Raw genomic sequence first — 24,995 nt, 5'->3', positions numbered from 1 at the left:
ACCTAATGTAAGAGATTAAGAATTACATTTAGTTCTGTACCAGTCACATATTTCAACCGTTTGCTTGTGTAACTAACAAAATAATAACTGTCTAACTGATGAACTAGGTGAATAACCGATTAACAGACTTACTGAATAACTGACAAAATAAGTTGATTGGTAAGTAAACAAACTTTTTCAGTAGAGTAGAAGGTCACCCATATTTTCTCCCACTACAGATCAGTCTTAACGGTATGTTAAGTCTTGTGTAATGACTTAGCTTTTTTCCGAAACAAACACTGCTGTATCTGTCACTGGAGCACTTGGGTTGAACTTCTAAATACACAGTTGGTAATTGTAGGTTGGTTAATATAAGTTGGTTGATTTGATTAATCACAATACCATTATTATTTAATGTGGCCTGTGGTATCATCATTTGTTTAAATTAAAACAAAATACACAGATTATTGTTGTATCCTCCTTTAATGCCAACTGGAAGGGTGCCTCTTTTGGGATAAAAATTAGTTTGCGTTCAGGCAAGCAGTAGACATATGTGTGAGTGGCGACCTCTACTGGCGAGTCTTAGAAATGACATAACATCCCAGTAATATACATTGGAAAAATATGCAGTTCAAAGTAAAGGATAGATAGAATATATGAAACATAAAAATGATTATAAGGGTTAGTAGCTTGATTATTAGTTGATGATAGTTATAAGCAAATGCTTATGCTATGCTTAAATAGTTATTGCAAGTGAAATATATATATATTTTTAATAGATTCAACAGGATACATTAGACACAATAACACTAATTCTCTCTCTCTCTCTCTCTCTCTCTCTCTCTCTCTCTCTCTCTCTCTCTCTCTCTCTCTCTCTCTCTCTCTCTCTCTCTCTCTCTCTCTCTCTCTCTCACTGACACACATACACACACTAACAGACTGACTGAAAGACACGCACACATTTGCACATAAACTATCGCAAAATAAATGTAAATTGCATGTCTGGTAAATGACATGCTATATTTTAAATAATGAATCCTAATAATAACAATGATGAGACGTAAAGGAACATGCAGCATTACAAAATGGAGCTCAAGCAACTTGATGCAATGTGATGTAATTGAATAACATCAGGATTGAATACAAATCATTCCACAAAAATCGGATTGTCAAAGCCTTATTACATTTGATGCATTCTTAGTACTTTGATACACGTTCCATTGTGCCATTAATAATACGACTAAGGAGCATTTGGCAATAGTTGTTTCTCAGTTTATTACCTAATTCTTGACTTATTTTGAAATCCCAAATTTGATGCCATCCATGGCCACTCTCTCCTAATTCTTTCAGATACATTTATGGGAAATCCCCCTATATAATCAAGTAAGAAAAGATGAGTCGTAATTAAGTCATTTTCACAGCTCCAAAAGAACAAGGAATATGCCAGAAACTATTTCCCTGTCTCTCTGTTCATCAGTCTCGCCGCGATGATTCTCTGAGCCACATTCAGAGCGTCCATTGCCTGGGCGATTACGTCAGGCTCCACCCCTGACAGGGACCACACCTTCCCAGTCACCGCGCTCAACACCACCTGGTTGGGGATGGAAGCGTACAGCACACTACCCGGGATCTGATAGGTCCCGCTGGACAGCGACCCGCCCACCGTGGGCTCTCCGATCACAACGGCACGCTTCAGTTCCATCATGGTGCGCGTGAAGGCCTCGGCCGCCGACCCTGTCATGTGACTCGTGAGGATGTAGAGGTCTTTGAGCGATCCATACCTTGGACCTAGGGTGCTAGGCAAGGTTGTGACCTCAGTCACGGTGGATGTGGAGTGGTCGAAGACGGTATACAGGTGCCGTAGGGGTTCGACGTCAAAGAAGTAGCTGCAGAGGAGGGGTATGGCCGTGGAGTACCCCCCTGTGTTGTACCTCATGTCCACGATCAGCGTGTCAGTATTGACGATCTTGTCCCACACCGATTTGATCAGCTGCGGTCCGATGGCCTTCACAACCTCCATGTCGATCATCATGTCGAACCGCAAGTAACCGACGTTTCCCGGCAATACTTCTATCTTAAAGAGAGCGTTAATGATGTAGCCCACCTCCTCCGCCGTGGGGATCATGGGCACCTCACGCATGGACTCTGGCTCCACGTCGCAGTAGAGGATGTGGATCCGGTGGTCCCCCGAGGTCTCCTGCAGGTCAGAGGTCAGCATGGACGCCAGGGATTCTAAATCGACCACGGAGCGGTACATTCCTTCGGCCCATTTGGCGCGGAGCACCTTGCTGACCTTCAAGGCGACCTCGTGGATGGCGTAGTGCGTTTCCAACAGTTTTCCCATTTGGTGGATGAGCTGCTGTAGCCCACGGTGGAATTCAATGATCTCGTGGGTGTGACCCACAGCGTCCTCGGCCAGCACAATCGCATCTGGGACCACGCCCCCTCCCAACCAGAACTCCCCGTTGTTGTCTATGAAGTTAATGAAGGGGACAGTGATCTCTATACCAGTGTCCTCAACTTGAAATGTTTTCGAGTGCGTTAGGGTTCCCGATGTGATCTCTCCGATGACCGTGCCGCGATGCAGAGACTGCATGAGGTAAGCAAACTCTTCCCCGACACTTGCTGTGTAATAGCTGGTCATCACGTAAACCCCTCGCATGGAACCGTAGTGTTGCCCTGTAATCCAACGCTGAGTGTCATATTGGATCGTTCTGTTTTGAACCCGGTCAAATATCGTGAAGAAGTGGCGTTTCTGTAACACATCCTGGAGATAGGACAGAATGTAGGACAATGAGGCAGAGGACCCACCAGTGTTGTAGCGCAAATCAATGATCAGATTGTCAGTGTCTTTGAGAGGTTCCCATACCCCTTTCTCCATACGTTCCACTAATTCAGGCTCCAGAAAGGAGTCATCAAAAGAATCAATGCGGAGATAACCAGTATTGTCTGCTAGGATTTCCACTTTGAATGGTGCATCAGCCAGTGTTCCTAACAACGCAGAATCATCAGGAACCATTTCATCCTCAGAGTCCCTATTGTCGGAAAAAACAAACTGGTCCTCCTCAAGTCTGATCATCAGTCGAGGGTCTTCGGAGATGGCCTGGCTCTCTTGGTTGAGTTTAGTGGCAAGATCCTCCTCAGATGTTACCAAAAAGAAGTCTGCTGCCTGCAGATGGTAAAGGAGTGCTGGGACACGATCCATAAATGCATAGTGCCTCTCAATGATATTGGAGATGCTCTGAACAGCCTTGGGAATGGCACTCCTAACTGCCAATAGTGACTTGGCATTTACGACTGCGTCCTTCGCGATGATGTTAACTGACGGCGCAACACCGCTCACCTCCCAGCTCTGGCCTGTGATTGGGCTGACAGACCTTGCCACCGGTACCGTTATGTAAAATCCAGAGTCTGCCATTTTGATCTTCTGGACCTTCACCGAACCCCCGGCAGACCTTTCTCCCATTACAATAGCCCTCTTCAGATGCTTAAGTGTATAGACCACCGCCTCTGCGGCTCCCATCGTACGCTTGCTCGTCAAGATGATCAAGTCCTTCTTCGTACCGTACCGCTCTGCCATGATGGAAGGCGTGGTCCACAGCTCCTCCGTGCTGTTTGAGGGCCGGTCATACACGGTGTCGATGTGAATCAGCGGCCCCGGGTCCGAGAAGAAGGACACGATGAAGGGAACGCCAGAGAGCTCCCCGGCGGTGCTGTAGCGGAGGTCAAAGATCATGGCGGACGTGTGGGCCACCTTGTTCCAGATGTTGTCCCTGAGCAGGGGGCCGAGCTTGGCCGCCGTCCCCGCCCCGATGATCCGGTCCATCCGCAGGTAGGCCACGTTGTTCTCCAGGAAGTCCAGCTTCACCGAGTTCCTCACCAGCCGGACGAGCTGCTCGGCGGGCAGGGAGGGCAGCAGCGGCGGCGACACCGGGACGTAGTTGGGCTCGTAGGTCACCGCCAGCCTGGGATCGTTCAGCGCCCCCTGGACCCCCGCCGACAGGACGGCCGCCAGAGTCTTCCTGTCTTGGATCTGAAGGATTTCTCCACTGTGGATGGCCTGTTGGATGGCCTCCTGCATCCCCACCAAGTTCTCCGGGAAGCAGTAGTTCTCCAGCAGGATCTGCGCCATGTCCTGGACCAGGGTGGCCTGGAAAGGCGCTGCTCTTGAGGAAAGAGGAAAACAGAGTAGCATCGCAAGAGGAAGCAGCGCCGAGTGTACGCCCGCCATTACCTTCACAGTCGTTGGTAGAAAGCGACCTTTTTCCCCCCCTTGGTAAAGTCTTCTGTTCCATGCAGCCCATTTGGTTTATTTGCCGGTGAAAAACGGGGGCGGCAGCTTATTTGTTGAAGAGGAATTTTCAACAGCACCAGTTTTTTTTGGACAACAACATCAGGATAAGCGGCTTTTGTCTTCACTCAATAAACCTTTAATCACATTGTGTGACGCATCGGTCTAGCGGTCCAATATTGGAAAGGTTTATTTTCTGTACTGGTGCCTTCATGTTGTCACACACAGTGGTAGTCTGTTTGCTTGTTCTATAATCTGTATATAGGTCATACGGAGGAGGGGGCTGGCAACATTATGTTCTCTTGTAGATGTATAACAATACATAAACGATCCCAGTGGTCCCCATGGCAGTGTGCTAACCTGAAGTGTTGACCTGAGCACATTGTTTAGCCGGTAGAGACACCGGTTGGGTTTTACTGGGTCAAGTCTGGGTTAATCCACAAATCCCACTGATTAAAATGCCGTCGTTAAATAGATGAAGGATCAAGGTATTTTTTGGGATACTGACCTAAGAGGCGGGGTTGATCTAAGGAAGAAAACCAGGGTAAAACATGTACACATCATTAATGATAACATTAAAACCAAAGTACAATTAATAAAACATTAAATTGTGAACTTATTTTAGATTTTGTTTCTCTTTTGTTAGCTTATTTGTCTGTTTTATTTCAAATCAGTTTTAATAAACTTCCTAGCTAACAAAGTACATTTTTGTACAATATACTCTAGAGTATAACTCAGAAAGGTTGGAAAGGTATATTATGCGGTCGGTTTTAAGCACCATTTGCAAGCTCTTTGTAATATAAACTTCATCTTTCAATCATATTTTTGTAGATATAATAAAGGAAAAATCGGATAATTCATAACATTTTTGTTTTTTGCAAATTCCTGCACACAGATTTTGATCCTAAACCTGTCATCGATATTAAAACACAGAATCCATGGAGTTCTTCCAAGTATAAAATGTAATATTTCTTCTTCTTATGCCATTAGATGCTTTTTTTCTGTATTTAGATAGTGCCTGTATTTATATTTTTACTTTAATTTCTATAAATCTCTTGTGGATTACATAACCCAATCCGGTCTGGTAAAAACCAGATATCCTTTTTTAGAAACACCTGAATGCGTCACAAGGGAAAACAGGGTTTAAGTGTTGGCCCTAAATTAATGGGGGAAAAGGTTGGTGTTATAAAAATGTTAACCATATCTCGACATCTGTCAAACTGAATGTTCATTCTTGGTCCCTTAAGATATTGGAAAACTGCAAAAACGTCAAAGATGTGAATTCAGTGACCTCTGCCGCTATGTATAGACATGTACCCTAATTTAGTTTTTCCAAGAAGGAAGTGCAAGTATGTCCACTCATCCCATTATTATTTGCTGTTGTCACAGAGGTCTAATGATGATAAGGATGTGCTGAAGTCACTGACTCTAGTGTTTACAATGCTGTGTATACAGCCATCACTGTCCGCCTCACTGCATGACATTTTGATGGATGAAAACACAGAAAAGTGTATTATGGGATTTAGTTTATTTTTCTTGTAATACGATTCATTTCTACATACATTTATTTACGTATTTACACAGACCCAGTCACAAGCATGCACGCATGCACACACACGCACGCATGCACGCAGAATTTATATATTGATATGATGAAGTTGAGTGCATCCGAACAGTATTCCAATTACTTGTTTATCCCTTTTATCATAATGGTTTATTGGTTGATCTCATAATTAATCATTCTTAAAAAAAATCATTTATAATAGAATGTACAAATTTACACAATAGCATATTAACAGTTCATAATGATATATAATAATATTATTATTATTATTATTATTAATAATAAAAAAGAGTCATTAACATGCAGAAACAATCAATGCATCATGGATCAATTAATTTAAATTGATTGACAGTGACTAAATTAAATATACAACTTTATTCCTTACTCACAAATAATACACCTATAGAATGTCTCTATGTTTTTGACCTTTTTTGTATACAAATCCTATTTACATATTACTCACGAAGAAGGGAAAAATAAGATCATATTTGACAATAGAATTATGTTTGGTCTTTAGAGGGAATTAAAGGGACTAAATGTAAAACAGACATTTTGATTGTAACGTCTTTAACAATCTTTTATCTGAAATGTAACATGCTTACATTAAATGTATTTCATGCTGTACGTCACAGGGCCAAACAAGATTCCTTTCCATAAAGTATTATTATTTCCCAATTTAGCAGACATGTATCCAAGGGGCTATGTACTTTGGCCATTGGACATTTTTTGGACTTTTGTAATAAACAAAAAATGCATGGCAGTTGAGCTGTATACCATGTACTACTATTAAGTCATAGAGCAGACACATTTTGTTAGAAGGAGCCTGTAGGGGTTGGGGCATCTTGCGTTCAGATGCCTACAGGTAGACTGCAGATACAGGGGGTTTGAAACCAGAATCTTTTGGCTAGGAGTTGAGCCTATTCGGCCCAAATATCAGCTTTTCCCCCGGTCCAACACAAACAACCTCCCACTACCTGCAGCCGCACTCTGCCACCTTCATCTCCTCGTACAAGTGTCTGATGGTGAGGCGCCCGTTCTCATGGTACATGACCGTGATGGGGTCCAGTTTGATTGGCACACAGCACGCCATGTTGGCCTTCTTGGGGTTCCGGATGTTGATGAGTGTCTGGATGAGAGCGTGTTTGGAAGGCGTCATCTCGTCCGTCAGAGGAAAGAAGCATTGGCCACGACACTCAAAAGCGTCGTATTCAGGCGGCGCCACGATCCAGCTGTCCCAGCCGATGTCCTTGAAGGTGACCTTCAGCGAGGTCTTTCGGCAGTACTCGCGCTCCGCCTTCCTTCTCGTCCGCCGCGGATGCGAAGGTGCGGACTCCGGGATCTCGTTCGGCAGCAGTTGCCAATCCGTTTCAGGGTTCAACGTGGTTTCCTCTTCGTGGAGCATCATCTCTTTCAGTTCCTTCTTCGCCTCTCTCTTCCTGCTCTCCAGGTCGTCAGAGAACACGATCAACGCTGCCGAGGTGTTATCTCCAATGGAGACGCTGACGTCCCAGCAGCACGCTTTCCCAAAGCCTCCTTCATATGAGAAGCAGTCCCTGTTATCCACCATCACCTCAAACTCACTCTCTCCACGGCCCGATTTGATCCACCTCTGAACGGCTCTGGTCACGTCAAACTTCTCCCAGGACCCGTGTCGGCCATTGACAACCTTTCCCGTCAAAAGCTGTGACGATGGTTCGTCCTCATCGTTGTAATTCACCTCGTAAACTTTGATCATGGCCTTCACCCTGGGAGAGTTGACCCTTGACCGGACATCCGGCAGGAGGAACAGCCTGAGTTCGGCGGCCGTGACCTTCTCGTGGTGGGGCACACTGACGTTGAACTGAAGCCTCCATGCTGTCTTGGTGCCATTTGTTGCTGAGAAGGGGATATCTGTTGAAGGGGGTTTGTAAGAGAAGGTGAGAGGAGAATAGGCTGTGACCTGTGATGTTTCTTAAGATCACGCAACTCGGGGTAAACTGCTAGGGTTAGCTAAATATATATTCTACTTCATGTTTTACCAGGAGGGCAGTCATCATGTTTGAGTGGTGAATTGATTGTACCGGGCCCACCCATTGTAAAGAGCAGCTAGGGTAACCCTAAGATAACCCTAACCCTTACCCTAATCTAAAGATCAACCACCCCATCCATCCATTTTAAGGATCCACCGTTAACCTTCATTTGTAATTTGTAATATAGCTTTTGACTATAACATCACAAGCTCCACCCTTATATACCCAATTCAAAGTCTTCCTCAGACAAACCTTGAACGGTGAAACTCCGAATCACATCGGACTGAGGGATGGCGGTGCTGTTGGAGGCATACTTGTTGTAGAGCTCCATCATAAACTGGGGAGGGTAGATCCTGTCACCTGTCAGTGGCACATCGGACATGTTCAGCTTCCTCAGAAAGCCCTCCTTCATGGTTCCTAAGAGGTTCTCCAGCCTCGACTCAGTGTCTTCCTCCTCAAGGAGGTCCTGTTCCGAGTAATGTCCTTCGGGGTCCTCCAGAAAGATGTCGTTGCTCAGAGGCTTACAGCTACAGGAACCCAAAGAGGCCACCAGGCTGAAGCACACCTTGAACAGGAACGTTCTGGTACACTGCATTCTGAATTTGGGATTTGGGATTGTCTCCTGGACGTCGTGGGGGTTTGCTCTCCGAGCAGGCACTCAATGGGCTTAAAAACAGCCTTTGAGAATGAACTGAAGGAAATGGAGATTCTCAGCGCGAGGACCACAGTCCTGGAGGTCTGCTCCCAGGCTCCAAGAGTAAACAGGGGGGGAACCTCGTGTCAACGAAAATAGTATGCAGGCAGGGCTTATCTCACACCATTGATGCCTTCTTTTAGGGGCTGTTATCAATTGAGGGCCTGCTGTTAATGAGCACACTGTAAACACTTGACATGGATAATGAGGAGCTAGCTGCGACCCGTGTGATTACTGGCAAACAGACATCTCCATCAAATGGACTTTCCCAGCTCAGAGGTGAAACTTTGAGGCCATCAGGACACTGTCCACAGCTGCTCAGGGAAATATAGGAGACGCATTACATTCCTAGACATACCGCAGCATAGTTCTTGTGGGTCATTGTTTCCTTGACTGCCACCTTAAGTTTAAATCTGTTTCCATCCTTCATGTAATGCTGCGACACATTGTGCGCTTTTGCTGGCTAAAGGGACGCCACTGTTGAACCTTTCGATATTGCGGAGAAGCAATTTGTTGTATGATGTATTTTACCTGCCATGACGTATTTTACCTATCAATTGAATGAATTCAGGCGCCCCATTGTTAATTAATAATTTAGATGGGGATGGATAAAAACCTCTGCTAAATTACTATCGATTGTATTAGATCTATTTACATTAAACGTGGAAGATATATGACTATTAAATAGCTGTATAAAGTGTATGGTTTCCAAAACTGTCCTTGTACCTCATAAAGCGTTTGTTTTATTCATGGAAACAAAATCTGGTATTGACCAGGAGTTGCTGAGTCTAGGTGTTCCATCTTGAACCCATGGTCGTCCAGTCTGCAAAATTACCTTACTACCGTAGTAGTATAATAAATGGAACTATCCTCTCAATGTTTCATCGACATGCCATTTGTCAAAACCTACCTGGCTGTTTTTTGGAAAAGATGTTGAGTGTTGTTAGATGTACCAGACATTAACTTGTTTTTTTCTAAACAAATAGGTGTTATTAGATTGATTCAACCTCTAAATACATTACAGGTTTATTATTCATACATTTGAGAGATTTAAATCGATAGATCTGTATTCAATTCTAAATACTATTGCATTATCTGTATCAAAGAATATAACCGGGTTATTGTAAACCTAATCAATTCAATGTATCAGATTGTAATTAGCCTTCAAAGAAATGCTCAAAGGACACCAAGATTGAGTAAAATATTTAAAACTCCCTGAAAGTCCCTCTCAGTCTCCCATGACCAAACTATTAGTAATATTAGTTTTGCAGACTTTCATTCACACTAATTGCCTTTTTGGACATAGTGAAGAGTTGACAGGAGTTGAAACACGGGACACTGTGGCAGGAAACAGGGCTGTAGTATTAGCCCCGTTGCCAAGTCTAAACGTCTAAATGGCATGGCCAGATGGGGCCAGGGGAAACCATGGGAGAGCTAGGAACGTTACAGGATGTGAGAGTGTACAATGGTAAGTAGATCAAATCTTATTGGAAGTAATTTTAGACAATGGACAATTACTTGGCTTGTTTAATGCTCATAGCAGTTACAGGCACCATGAAGTCCTGTCTAGAGATCCTGCAAGGTAATTATGTTACTAACAATAATGCTGCAAATAAGTCCCAGTTATCACTAAACATTTTAATCACTAATAATAGAATACTTCTAATTCTACAATTACTACTACTTACTTGACTACTACTACTACTACTACCAGCCTACTACTTTTTATTGATAACAGCTATACTATTCATTGTCGTCATCATGGGTATTATTAATATTATTAGTAGCAACAATAGTAGGCTAATAGTAGTAGTACTAGTAGTAGTGGTAGTGGTAGTAGTGTTAGTAGTGGTTAGTATTGTTTCTGAAAGCTAAGTGTCCTTGATGACAGCATGAAACAAGGCTGGCTGGCAGACATGTGAAAACCTTCTATAACACAGCAAGAACAAATCAAAATAGATGACAGATGCCCCCATAATATCATGTCCCCAGATTGCCCAACTGGTCCTCAGAAGTACAAGTTAGCCAGTGTTACTCTAGAGGGATGTAAGCCCACACCAGAAGCCAGTGTTTTTGGGGACATTAGCCCTTGTCTAGTTATCTTGAAATTCATTTTTTTGTTTCGTTATTCCCACAGCTACTCAATGCCAATATTTGCCTCCATGCTGAGCTTTATAAAACATGCTTTCATTCTGGTCTTTTGAGAGTGTTTAAGTTCTTCTCTATGGATTTGACCAGTGATGGATGATTATGAACAATATCTGTTGGAACGTATTCATGTGTAAAGTAAATGCACAAAGACAAGAATGTGCTGAAATACTTACATTTTTCGGTTTCATTCAATTGGTGCTTGGAAGGGGGGAAATATGTGTTTGTTTGAGTGTGTGTTTGTGTTTTTTTTTGCGTGTGTATGTGTGTCCATGAATGATGTGTGTATGCATCTATAGTAACATAAATAACATTTTAATTAAATACAAAGTATATATACGGGCAGCTATGCTGGATAATTTCATAACAAGCATATACAATCAAATAATAACACATCGTTTTAATTTAAAACAAATGATGTGAGAGTGTAAATCCTTCAGATTTAGTAGAATTCTGGACTTTAAAGTTGGACATATCCGTTTTTTATTAGGGGCTTCATTAGCAGGTAACTGCACTTCTTCAAAGAACACAGCAGGTGGCAGCATTCTACAACCTTTATTGATCTCTGTGGCAGTAACAACAATAATGATACAAAACGATGCTAAAATATTATTTAACTCAGTAGGTATCAATATATAATCATCATCACCATATTATATACAATACATAAAAGGGTCTGTTGTAAAATGCTTGAACAAACAATTATAGACATGCAAGTACATCTTTGACTACAACAGAACCTTGTATTTACAAAATATAACTACCAGTTACTTGCATTAGTCACATAGCTATTTACACGTCATAAGTCATCGTTATTATTTCATTAGAGAGTAAATATGCTTCCATGCAGATTCAACGTTGCTGCCCTGTTCAGTCTTTTCAGTCGAATCCCAACTTTTTTCAAGGCTTTCAATGAGTGCGCTCTCTTCTCATTTCCAAATACTCTCTCAGATTCAGTCTCAGCCAATCACTGTCCATACTCTCCATCTTTTTAGAAGTTTGACAAATGTCCTGGGAATCCTGTCCATCATTCTGTTTCCGACGCAGAACACGATGATGCACATGAAAAGAATGTCATGTCGCCCTGGTAACCGTTGGACCAGCCTTTACACTCCCAAATCCCCTCCCCATTGGTCCATGTGATTGTGACTTCCGAATCACCTGACCCTTCCATGGGATGGGGGTTGGGTCGGGTGGATGGGGGTTAGGTGTTGGTGGTTATCTTGGGGGGGTTGGGGTGTTGGGTGTTGGTCTATAGGTCTACCTGCAGGTGCAGGTGTCCACGGACATGGCGGGGTACACCTTGAGCACCAGGTTCCGGCTGGGGTCCAGGAAGAGCACGGGGAGCGGGCTCATCTTGTCGGGGACGCAGCAGGGCTCTGGGACCCCGGGGACGATACCCACCGCCCTCACGATGCTCTGGATGGTGGCGTGGTTGGAGGGACGCACCACCTGCAGAGAGGGGGGGGGGCAAACTTAGTTTGCCCTTTTTGTGCTTTTTTGTGTAGCTGGTGTCGCCGTAGATTTCTCTCAACTGTGTTTGTTAAGCTGTTCTCTTTCGAGAATTTGATGTTGATTCATAGTAACCAACCACTCCAGTAACCAAAACAACATTATTAAAACATAACGTGTCGCTAGAAAAAATACCTTAAGCGGGCCGATCTGACTTACCTTAGGGATGGGGAAGCCGCAGGTCCCTGAGCAGTAGTAGGCATCGAAGGCCTTCGGCGCCACCACCCACTCGCTCCAGCCAATGTCCGCAAAGTCCACCCGGAGGTAGCGGCGGGCGCACACCCTGGGCTCGCTCCACTGCTTCCTCCTGGCCTTCTTCATGGTCCTGTCGTCGAAGCTCAGCACCTCAGGAACCTTGCCCCGGCCCTCGCTGCTCCCTACGCTGCTGCTGCTGCTGCTCTCCTGCTGGCCGTGCTTCCGCCCGTGCTTCCCCCCCGCCGCCTTGGCCTTGGGCGGGAAGTAGGTGCTCTGCCACAGCTCGTGGTTCTTCAGGGTGTTGAAGTGGACCTCCGGCAGGTCGTTGGTCTGGATCTGCTCCAGGAGGGACAGGGGAGGGGGGACCTCTCTCCGGGTCCTGGAGGCGGTCGAGGAGGGTGCCGCCGGCGGGGAGGCCGCTGAGGAGGCTGAGGCTGAGGCCGTGTCCGGCGCCGGGCGAGCTCCTTCCTCCCCGAGCGGAAAGCTGCCGTAGCGCTGCAGCGACACCGCCACGCTGTTGGGCTCGTCGATGGCGCGGTCGTCGGCGTACACCAGCATGTACGGCGTGCCGGGCGGCATGAGGCTTTCCCGGAGGCTCCTCCCGGTGCCCCTCTTGGAGTCTGCGACCTCGGCCGTGATCAGCAGCTGGTGGGACGCCCTGGCCTGGCGCAGGACGGCGGTGATGTCCCGGACGTGCCACGCCCCTCTCTTCCAGGGCGAGCGCAGGAGCAGGGTGATGTTGGCCAGCAGCGTGGCCGAGGCGGCGTTCCGGGACGTCCCGTGGAGCAGGAGGTGCGGGTGCTGGGGAGGGTGGGCGTGGTCACAGGACGGGTGGCGGGAGCGACGGCAGGGCAGAGGTCGCGGGAGGCGCGGGCGTTTGTGGAGGAAGTGGAGGGTCGCGGACAGGATGTGCTCGGACTCGGCGATGGAGGACAGGTTGAACTGGTACCACTCTTTGTTCTTGGAGGACCCTGGAGCGATGGAAGGGATTATTAGAGGAAGGAAACATCTTATGGTGCGTTTTATTGTTCATATTGTTCATCAAATGATACCAAAACACTTTTTTTTGTATTTGTTTTGGATACCAGCTAAAATCCTCCTTGGTTAAAAAAATTCAGACACAACAACAACTGTCCATATATGAACTGTCCCACCATTTCCTGAATTCGCATACCCCTATATCCCTATATTCCATTATATCCCACAAAAAAAACCTTTGAGGTTTGAATTATCGCCCTCGTCTACTAGACTTCCACATTCCCCTCCTACCTTTCCCCAAGGCCCACTGGGAGGAACCCGAGATCCTGCCCAGGGAAAGGGAGACCGTTATATGGAAACGCTTAAAAGAACAGTGGATCACGGGGCGCTCCCGGCCAGCAGGCAGTGTCTCTCTGGGTGTGATTATGGGCTCTTGTCTCACACCTCCACCGCTACTGGCGAGCCAACACTTCCTCTAAAAAACACTAAATGATACCGCTGACGGGGCAGGGCGCAGATATATGCCACATGTGATACCGAGAGCTTCCTCTCTGACTACGCAGGGCACCGTGCAGCCTGCATCTGCATCACTTCAAAGTAACGCTACATGCCTATATATTGCAATTCAATATGCAATTAAATAAAAGGCTGTATATTGGGACTACAGCCGGAAATTAGCCGAATAATTTCCAGCTGGAATGTCCACGAAACTATAAACAAATAAACAAGACTAAACTAAACTATTGCATTTCTTCATTTGCATTTGTGTCTATAGCGCTAGTTTTTTTCTTAATTATTGGATCGTGCATGTTTTATTTCGCCTTCAACCATCGATTAATTTCCTCCTCAAGAAAAAGTTGCATTGTCACCTGTGACCGCCTTAAAACTCCGTACGGTGTTTCCATCCTTCTCCCTCTGCGGTTCTTTGCTGTAGTTATCATAGAGTTTAAACATGTTGATGGAGACCATGTCCCTGTAGGACGCAGAGATGGAGAGATGCTCGGCGTCTTCTTGGGTACCGCTGACCATGCGGGAGGTTCTCCCAAGTTCTTCTGACGCAACTGTAGCCTCCAAAATAAACAAGAAATGCAACATATGTAAACGTATGTTCGCCATGGTGAGCTAAATTGAAAAAAAGTATTCCATGCAAAAGAAAAAAAAAGAAAAAAGGTACGCGTTTGCTTTTCCCCCCCGCTGGTCACTGTTTCGCTCGCTGAAAAGAATTACGCACAGGTTTTGTAGCATATGATTACGCACGTGGTGTCCACCGAAAATCAACAACAAAAAGATAAGACCGCAGTTATCCAGGTAGTTGTCCGCGGAGTCTCCACAATCCGCAGTTTGAATTCAATAGTTGTTCCTGCTAGAAGACCGTTCGTGGATTCAGGACCCACTGCGTCTGTTTGACATGTGGTGACGCTCTTGTGCGTCCAGCCCTCAGTGGTCCAGCCAACGAGAGCCCGGGAGTCTACTCAATTGAAGTTACAAGAGCAACCCGATCGAGATATGCCAGCCCACCCGAAGCCTGCCTGCCTGACTGACTGACTGACTGGCTGACGACGGATGAACTGACTTCACAAACTTCCAAATAGACTACGGCACGTTTGTCATATCTCATGGATTGGGCATTCAAGTCAGATAAACTAAGCGATCCATTGAGAAATGTAAAATATGCAAGCCGCCTCCTCCGTTATTTCACTTTACGTTTCGTTCTAGCTTTCCTGTGAAAGAGTGGACGGCCCACTCTCCATTGTAACTTTTTTTTTTAACCTCATTGAGAGACAGTGGGAAAGAGGAAAGGGGGACACGCAGAGACCTGGTCTTCGGACACCATCAGACTGGACGTCCGACACTGCGTTAACGGGGGTATTACAGGGGGGAGAGATTTCCTTCAAACGAGAAAAAAACAAGAGGGTTTGTGTTTTTGGTTCCAGGGGGATCTGCGATGATCTCTGCTGCTTCAAAGTCAAAGAGAGATAGCATCTACCCCTCCCCCCCCCCTGGCTCCGGAGGTGGGGGGGGGGGGGGGGGGGGGGGGAGGAGGGGGAGGTAAAATCAAACAGAATTATCTCTCGCTGGGGAGCCGGTCTTAATTGTTTATTTGTGTGGAGTATAGAGGGGAGAGGGCCTCCTCGGCCCCCTGTAGGAGGAGGTGGAGGAGGAGGTGGAGGAGGTGGAGGAGGAGGAGGTGGAGGTGGAGGAGGTGGAGGAGGTGGAGGAGGAGGAGGAGGAGGAGGAGGAGGAGGAGGAGGAGGGATTGTCTGGCTTGTATTCGGACTGCTTCAAGCAAGGGCAGCCGCCAGTGCTTTGGTTCCTGCAGTCTACACTGGGTTTTAATTGAATCATTTTCTTATGCATTCATCTGTGAAGCTAGAGGCCCTATAAAGAGTTAAGAAACGGACATTCGTCAAGAACTACTATTTACTTACTAGACTTACATACTTTAAAGCGACTTAAGGTGAAGTTGACTTTTTAGATCATTGAGGAGCTTGGGGGGCTTTTCAGGCCACTTGCTCCAGGATGCCCACATTGGGGTTCAAACTCGGAACAGAGCTGCATGCGCACCAGTAATGAACGGGCTCTCTGTATGGATTCTCATGGCTGCTGGACATGTATGGAGGAACCAAGCGCCAAAGCAGACTCGCCAGCGGCTGGCTAGCGGTGTGGGTAATGCAAGCTCCAGACCAAGGTCGAGACACTCACGGGCCTTCTAGCACATAATAACCTGACATGTTTTTTATACATCTCACACATGACATCATGGCTGAGTCAGCCCCCCCTCCTCTTCCTCCTCCTCCTCCTCCTCCTCCTCCTCCTCCTCCTCCTCCTCCTCTCTCTCTCTTCGTCTTTGGAAGAGAAAGAGAGAGAGAGAGAGAGAGAGAGTGAAATGGAGGTGAATATATGTGTGCTCACTGATATGACTTTTTGCCTCTGTGGCGTTGATCAGAGTGGCCGTGGGACAGTGTGACAGTGATTGCTGCACACAATGGCAACGTTGGGCCCCAAACCTCTTCCTACTCCTCATCACTACGTCATTCTCCTTTTCTTCTCCTCCTCGCTCTTCCTCATCCTCTCCTCCTCCTCTTCCTCCCTTTGAGCTTTGACTCGTCCCCTCTTCTGGGGACTGGAGCTGAATGACCGTGGACACAGCCTGCTACTCCAGTGTGTGTGTGTGTGTGTGTGTGTGTGTGTGTGTTTGAGACAGAGAGGGAATCAGAGAACTATGACACCCCCTAAATAGACCCCCTTAACCTCCCCCTCATGTGCTCTTTGCCAAGCTGTCCATCCTTCACACACACCCATGCACACCCATGCACACACACACACACACACACACACACACACACACACACACACACACACACACACACACACACACACACACACACACACACACACACACACACACACACACACACACACACACACACACATACCATACACTCTGTGCCAACGGCAGCCTGCTTTCTGTGCCCTCTCTCCCCCTCAGACGGCAATGTTAATACCACGCTCAGTGTAAACATACACATACAAACACGAAACACCCATAAACATATACACACAAACACACATACGCATACGCATACACACATATAGAAATACCGGCTTTATTCTTAATGGGAGATATCCGGTTGTCTCATGCATTACACACACACACACGCACGCACGTGCAAGCACGCACGCGCACGCGCACACACACGCACTCGGACCCTGATGCCAACTTAATATGGAATGTCTGAGAATGCTCGCATGACAGATTCATGGCTGAAGCTCTCCAGGGTTTGCCAGGCTTTACAGACTCAGCCGACTCCAGCGCCCGGGAGCCAGGGAGAGATCCTCTGAGTCAGACAGGATCTCACCGTGTCCACCTGGCTCTGCTTCCACACCAATCACTACCTTTGTCGGCCTCCCTCTGTTCTGTAGGTTTTTGTATGTGTGTGTGTGTGTGTGTGTGTGTGTGTGTGTGTGTGTGTGTGTGTGTGTGTGTGTGTGTGTGTGTGTGTGTGTGTGTGTGTGTGTGTGTGTGTGTGTGTGAGAGAGAGTATGATGTGTGAATGCTTACATTTGTGCTTACGTTTACATATTTGGGCAGTTTGTGTTTTCTTGTTTATAACTGTGTGTGTGAGTGTTTTTGTTTTCGTGTGTGTGGAAAAAGTATGCATGTGACAGTTCTGTGTGTGTGGTTTTGTAATCAAATGAGTGTGTATTTGTGGCAAAGTCTAAACTGTATATGTGTGAATGAATATAATAAATGGGGTTCAGCCCAGAGGAACCAGTTCTGTTTGTGTGTGTGTGTGTGTTTGTGTGTGTATCTGTGTGGGTAACTGTGTATCCGTATGTCTATCTGTATGCTTGCTCGATTCCCATGTATGTATATGTGTGTTACGTGCCATGTGTGGCCAGTTGCACTTGTCTGTGTTGTCTGTTACATGCATGTGTGTGTGTGTTTGTATGTGTGTGTGTGCGTGTGTGTGTGTGTGTGTGTGTGTTGGAGCATCAATTTCCAGACATCATATGCAACTGTGTGTCTCTGTGTGATCGCTGCAATATCTGTGGTATTAGACTCTCTTCCAGCCAGAATCAAATTATCTCTCGTCCTCTCTCTCACTTTCTCCCTGTTCCTGTCCCTCTCTCTCTTCCTTCTGTCCCTCTCCCTCCTTTCTCTCTCTCTCTTTCTCTCTCATCATCTCTCTATCTCCGTTTCTGTCTCGTATAGAGACATACTCAAATACCCGTATGCTTGCAAGAATGCAAACATGCATGTACAAATACACACACACACACACACACACACACACACACACACACACACACACACACACACACACACACACACACACACACACACACACACACACACACACACACACAGCTGCTTGGAGCACTGTGTAGAACCAAACAAGACCCCATCCTGGGGCCCACACAGACAGAACCAGTCAAGATGATGTATGTCATGTCTGACACGGTCCTCCTCTAAGTGAACCAATTAGGACCATAGCCCATAGGAAAATGTTGTTTTTTCTCTTCTTTAACTGTACTTCTCCTATTGTACATTACTTCATACATTTGAACTGTCAAGAAGCCAAATCAGACCTACTTTAAAAAATGGGATGTTTTAATGTTTGATCATGAGATCAATTTAGGAGGATGTGTTGGAGGAGAAAAGTATCTCACACTGGATAAGAAAAGTGAATAATGTTGTAACAATTTTTTTGTGACCGTTACTTTTCCACAGACTAGAGTGATTTAGAGAGAAAGACATTACTCTCGATTTATATTCATTAGAAACATATTAGTAGTTTAAATAATTTCCAGTGGAATGAATGGCTGCGTTGAAAGGAACAGTGACACAGGGCAGGGTTAAACCAAACAGGAACAGAAAAGTCAAAAGTGTGGATATGTAGATGAATAATACAAAAAAGAAATCACTTTAAACAAGCAAATGTCTTTAATCAATACCGCAGGACCAGATGCTAAACCAGATTTCCAATCCAGGGCTGAAATCGACCGGGCTTTCTGTGAAGCACACATTGCTCTTCGGCCCCCCCCCCCCCCCAACACACACACACACACACTACAAACACTGGGCACTGTAGATAAGCTGTAGAACCTTTTTGTATATCTGTAAACCAAACCTTGCAAACTTTCTCTAAACCAACTGTCACTCTCTGACGGATGAATCCGAAGTTTCTTCCACCCCCTTCCCCCCAAAAAACAACTGCGCTCATTAGGAAACGGCTCATGACTCTCGCCAAGTGTTTGTCGTGAGTGAAACGTATGTATTGGCATACCTACGTTTTCTTTGTATTTCGCGAAAGAATTCGTCTTCTGCATCAACGTGCTTAAAAACGTTCATTTATTAAAAAAAAAAAAAATCAAAAAAAACGTTCTCTAGCTGCAACGATTAATCACAAGCAGGCTTCTGTTTAAAAGTAAACGCAATCAGGTCGTGGCAGGAACAGCTGGGTTTCTGGGAGCTCCGCTCTCAGCCCCACTCTGCTGCTGGACTGCATCTGTCCGGAAGGGGAACGTAGCTGCAGCTGCAGTCCGTCACAACTCATCCCTATTGTAACGGCTTCAGCTATCCATCACTTTTCATTTATATTAGTTTTTGTGTTCTTGGCATTACAGTGGATATCGTGTGTTGTACTGTTGCATCCTGAATTCGGATGTTTCGGATCTCAAATACACTTTAACGTTAGTTGCAGGCTGTTTTACCACAATTTGGTTAACATTGAAACAATAATTATTTTCAATGTTATTACGAAGGCTATAAATTGGTATTTGGATTACACATTTTTCCATCATCTGCGTGTCAGTAGTTGAAGTATCGGAGGTGGTACCAGGCCCTTGTATACTTCCATTGAGTTGATATTCTCAACAATTATTATATACTATGCATACTTCGCAGGAGACGTTGAACAGTGACCGCTCTAGAGACCTCATCATCATACTAGAGCTTTAGATTTCAGTACTCTTGGATCTATCACTAACACTTGAGCACCGGTGCTAAAGTTCTTTATGTGTGTGTGTGTGTGTGTGTGTATATCTAACTGGTATAGTGTCCTGTATTTAACCTATATTAGCCCATTACTGTCCTTCCACACTGCGACTCCTTCTCGTGAAGCGGTAACAAACATGTCATCGCCGACCACATTAAAGAGAGGGCAAACAAAGCCGCCACACTACGAAGTGTAATCAAGCCTAACGCCAAACCCTCGCTCACTCCTTCTCTCTTCACTCTCAGGGCTCCTGAGGAGAGGGCCCCGCGGCCGCCACATCACGGCCTTTGGCTCATGAGACCAACGTGTTAACATCGTCTTTTCACAATAAAAGCCCGCCCCTCTTTCCTCTCTGTTGTTTATGAGTGTGATGAGTCGATGCAGGCGTGTGTTTTTGCTGGGGTTTTTATATTTTTACTGCGCCGTTATGTGCTGTTATCCATCACTGCTATTTTCCCGGCGGCTATCCTTCGGTGGGCGCGTTAATGGAGCAGTCGGACCGATAACCGGGACCCAGAGTGCTCTGCTGTCCGTCTGTCATTCCCTCGCTCTGTTAATCTGTCACTATGTACTGGCTCTGCGCTGTTCTTTTCTGCTCTCCGCTTTTTATCTTTCCTGACTCTCGACTGAACTGAGCTCAACTCTCCCTCCTCGGCCAAACTTTGAAAAAGTGCATTTGTGATCTTTTTTTAGCAATCGTGGTTGTATTGTTTTTATTAGGGAAGATTTTGCTGTATTAACTATTTTCAGGTTGACCACTGAAAATACGATATGGTTGGGTTAGTATAACGTATTATTTATTGGATCAAGAATTATCTTGGATTAGATTAGATCAAATCCACATTAATGATAAATCAAATGAACTTGGCACAATTAAGTCTATAGTCACTGTGTACATACATCTTTCTACACATACCTGCTCAAAAACTCCATCTGTTGCTAGAATGTTCTATATGAAAGTTTCTCTCATCTCTCTCTCCCTCCTCCTGTCTCCCAACTTATCTCCCTCTCTCCTCCTGTCTCCCCCCCTAATCTCTCCCCCTCTCTTCCCATCGCCTACACTCACTTCACCTTCTTTCTAATATCTGCTCTCCCCTGCTAATTTTCCCTGTCTCTCCTTTCGTTATCAAAATCAATTCTCCCCGAGTCCTAAGTCTGTGAACCAGCCCTCCTGATAACCCTTTATAAACCCTGTTATAACTCTGTCATTAACCCTATCATAACGCGCCCCACTCCCCCTACCAGACTTCAGGGAGACTTCTTCCCCCCCTGTAGCATAGCGTAGCTTTTCCGTGTGTGGCGCTAACTCGCCCGATGGCGCGCCCGGGCGAACAGCTCACACACGGCTGAATTTTCCAGCTGGCCCTCCGCTCGTTCTTTTCATGCTAGAGAATGGAATTAAAGTCGGTGCGTTGCGAGAGAGCAGACTAAAGTCCTGCTGGCCACGCTCATTGTTTTCCTTGGCCGTCACTCCTAAGTCTGGTCGAAAGTCGGGGGGGAATATTTCAACCTTTTTTCTTTCTCCTCCTCCACCTCCTTGTGTGTCTATAAATGGGGTCTTTTCATAGATCGCGGAGGGAACGCTTGATTTCTGAGAGCAGGGAGTTGGGGGGGCTGGCGGGGTTAAGAGGCAACAGCCCTCCCCAAACCGCCCCCCCTGTTAGATCTACTCTTCATCTTCTTCACACACTCCATCATCTTCAAGTGTAGGGGGACGACGGGGGCCCCGGCGGCGTTGCAGGAGCCTAGTCGTCATGGTTTTTATCAAAGCGGCGGCGGCAGCTGAGAGCGCTGCAGCCCACGGAGGGGACGGTGTTGAGAGAGGCTGGCGGATCACTTCCTGTCCACCGAGAGCCGCGCCGAGTGAGGAGGGAGGGAGGGAAGGGAGGGAGGGAAAGAAACCAAGAGGGAGAACCATTGTATGTATAAAGAGCATAAAAAATGGACAGAACTAAAGGACAAACTGTAACCTGTTGAGTTGGAGTGAAAGCGGATGCGATTTATGAATGCCCTTCAAGTTGTTGATATTCTCAAAACCTTTATCCCTTTTCTAAACCAACGTGAGCAAAACATAGCAGATCGTGAATGTACCTATGTAAGAATATATGTAGGGATAGTTTCGAGCATACAGTGTGTACTGTGTGTCGGCAGACAGGCGACCTGCTGACCTCTCAGGATATTCAAGGGGACATTTGTCCCAGTATTGAGACTGCTACATACTTGAACACATTCAACATGATGGAGATCGGTTTAACCAAATTAATCAGATGGATTTGCGCGAGCTAGATCTCTAGTCGAAATCTAGCAACAGCTGGCCACAAACACGGCTTTTCTTTTAGAGGCTGCTAATGCGTTCGACTTTTCACTGATGATCTCAGCTCAGCTTCCTACAAGAAACATCCATTTTCTTATTTAATTGCCTTCGATCGTTGCTCTTGGCTGACCTTGGCCTCGTGAGTCACAACGAGCTTGACAGCCGTCCAAACTGAACATTTCTGTCGTTTGTAGTTTCAGCAGCTTTACAATAAAGGTTTGGAAAATTAGACCCAGGGCCTCAATGATGCTCAACAGGCAGAGTCACTCAGCGTACTGAGTCATGACGAAATGGCGTCCTGTCGTGCCAGCTAGCCATACTATTAGTGACGGAGCATTGTGTATTTGCCGGAGGCCTCCGCTATGTTCCATATGAAGAGGTTATCTTCGGAGCAGCCTATCAATTCAAACTGTCAAACAAGTTCCCCGGCTCTGTCTCTTGCATCGCTAATGGTAGATGTTCTTGCTATGATACACATTATCATATAGTTCAGTATAGTCTAGTTTGGTGTATTAAGAATCTAAAAACATTGCGACGAAGGTTTTACCCTCGTTAATAATTTCGGATTTTGAGTCAAATCAAATGTTGCGTTATCTAGATTTAGACAATCACATAACGTAGTAACCATGACCGTTCGGGTCTGTGCGTTCACTAGTGTATGACTGGGGTAATAACCTGCATGTAAACACACTCAAGTGACACACACACTGTCTGAGATATCTTACAAAGTGGGGTTGGTTGTCTGTGTGTTCCTGCGTGTTCGTGTACATGCATGTGTGCTAACCACTGAGGGGACTAGTAAGTAGTTGATACATTTTGAAATTGTATATATTTTCATTACTTTGTTTTTTGTTTTATGCAAAAGAAAAGGCAGTGCACATATCTTGATAGATGTTATCTGAAATTGTGAAACCTAAAAGCATTCTTCCCTTTCATTATGGGGGTTGTGGTGATACTGGCAGAACTCAATCTGTATCACTGACATTCCAAATGAATTCCTGAATATATCATATGTTTTGATTTTTAACACATAACACAGCTACTATTTAGTCATTTCAGCACTTCAACCCTATTGTCCGAAGCAATATGCAGACAATTGAGACACATGACAGGTACGCCTATTGAACCAGATCATGATACATGCAGACAGGCACACGCACACAAACACACACAAACACACACACACACACACGCAAGCACACACGCACGCACGCACGCACGCACGCACGCACGCACGCACGCACGCACGCACGCACGCACGCACGCACGCACGCACGCACGCACGCACGCACGCACGCACGCACGCACGCACACACACACACACATACCTTCAAGCAATTGCTACATTGTTGTGAGCCTTTGAAACAAAATCCTACAAAACGTAGAGTTATAAGGGTAAAGAAAGTAACTGGCAGAGTTATCAAATTACACATACATCGCTTTGCCCTCTTGACACATTGACACATTTTCCATTTCTCTCATTCTCTCTCGTTCTCCCCCTCTCTCATCTACTCTTTCAACAACTTTCTCTGTGCCTCTCTCAATTTCTTGCTCCCTCTCTCTCTCACTCTCTTTTCCTCTCCTTCTCTTTCTGTTTTGCTTTCTCCTTCCTTCCTCTTTCTCAGTCTCTCTCTTGATATCTTTCTCACTGTGTCTCTCTATCTGACTCGCTCTCTCCCTCTCTCTCGAATTACCTTTTTCTTTGGCGTTTGCCTCCCTCGCCCCGTCACCCGTCAAACATCACAGAAGAAACCTGCCACCAAACATGCGCCCTGTCTGGCGGTATTCCCTCCTTATTTCCTGCCTTCCTTCCTTTCTGCCGTCTGTCTGCAACAAGGGCTTCGGATGGATGAAGTCACGCATTGGTGTCTCGCTGCCAAACAAAAAGTATAGGATGTCGCTATTTTTATGAAGTTAAGTGTGATTGGTGACAAGTGCTGGCAGAGGTGAAGGGGTTGGTGGAGGGGAAGAACAGTGGGGGGGGGGGGGGGGCTGATGGTGGTGGTGTGGATGGTGGTGCTGGAGGTGTGTGTGTGGGGGGGGGGGGGCTTGGCTTGAATCAATTCAGCTATACATCTCACAACAGCTCAGGGCTTGCCCGTGCGGAAACATCGTCCACCACCGAAACTATAAACAGGTTAGCATTCGCCTTTATTTAGCCTCGGCTGTAGGGAACGCTCCAAACTTGAAAGGTCAACGGCACAACAGTGCAATCCCCCTATGGGGCCTTCACGATGCAATGCAGAGTAGTCCAACACAGGTGACCCCAGTTTCCAGGTGAACCTTAACGTTGAATCATCCCCCCACGAAAACAGAAGCCATTGTAGCCGTGAACTTTTCCGTTGGGGAGAACTATAAGGGTTATAGGTAAAGTAATGGTTTCATGGCGTTGGCGTCGGGTCTTGTTTTCCGCGAGTTGTGATTGCCAGTTTTAAACACAGGGTTGAAGCACGGCGGTTCCTAACTGAAATCAGCTGTTTGTTTTTCCCTTTAGGCGCTCGGAACACAAGCGTATTAGACGAGGCGGGGGCTGGGGTCAATGCACTCAGCCCTTCCACCCACTGCCCAGATATCCAGCGAGATTCACCTTTTCATTAATGAAGAGTTATTTCAGATGCAAACCCTATAGAAAAGGTCTCCCCCTCCCTCTTACTACACTGTGTTCATTACATTAAAGTTTGTTTGAGAAAAGACTAACCAAACGTCCAAGATCGGCCAAATCCCGTATTCCAACATTTCCTCACTTTCAAATCACCTCCGAAATTCCCTGAAATAAAGGAACAAACTGCACGCGCTTTTATATTTATT

General features: G+C 45.8%; 3 protein-coding genes across 4 annotated transcripts; all 3 read right to left on the bottom strand.

Moving 5' to 3' along the window:
• Positions 1–1,388: 1,388 nt before the first annotated feature.
• On the bottom strand, positions 1,389–4,210 carry LOC130371815 (retinol-binding protein 3-like). The gene has a single exon (XM_056577680.1). It carries the CDS (start codon positions 4,208–4,210, stop codon positions 1,430–1,432), a length of 2,781 nt encoding a protein of 926 aa, XP_056433655.1. The 3' UTR covers positions 1,389–1,429.
• Positions 4,211–5,678: 1,468 nt separating this feature from the next.
• gdf2 (growth differentiation factor 2) lies at positions 5,679–8,643 on the bottom strand. The gene is made up of 2 exons (XM_056576970.1): positions 8,096–8,643; positions 5,679–7,724 (listed from the first exon to the last, which is right to left on the bottom strand). The coding sequence occupies exons 1-2, from the start codon at positions 8,436–8,438 to the stop codon at positions 6,805–6,807; spliced, it is 1,263 nt and encodes a 420-aa protein (XP_056432945.1). The 5' UTR covers positions 8,439–8,643; the 3' UTR covers positions 5,679–6,804.
• A 2,502-nt stretch (positions 8,644–11,145) lies between these two features.
• Positions 11,146–15,093, bottom strand: gdf10b (growth differentiation factor 10b). 2 transcript variants are annotated; one of them, XM_056576969.1, is made up of 4 exons: positions 14,628–15,093; positions 14,240–14,431; positions 12,357–13,363; positions 11,146–12,137 (listed from the first exon to the last, which is right to left on the bottom strand). In XM_056576969.1, the coding sequence occupies exons 2-4, from the start codon at positions 14,397–14,399 to the stop codon at positions 11,946–11,948; spliced, it is 1,359 nt and encodes a 452-aa protein (XP_056432944.1). In that variant the 5' UTR covers positions 14,400–14,431; positions 14,628–15,093; the 3' UTR covers positions 11,146–11,945. The 2 variants fall into 2 exon arrangements, with proteins under 2 accessions (XP_056432944.1, XP_056432943.1); XM_056576968.1 differs by having other exon boundaries at positions 14,240–15,089.
• Positions 15,094–24,995: the final 9,902 nt, after the last annotated feature.

The sequence above is a fragment of the Gadus chalcogrammus genome, chromosome 18 (genome assembly GCF_026213295.1).
Source record: "Gadus chalcogrammus isolate NIFS_2021 chromosome 18, NIFS_Gcha_1.0, whole genome shotgun sequence".
NCBI classification, from domain to species: Eukaryota; Metazoa; Chordata; class Actinopteri; order Gadiformes; family Gadidae; genus Gadus; species Gadus chalcogrammus.
This window is presented reverse-complemented; position numbering and strand designations above follow the sequence as displayed.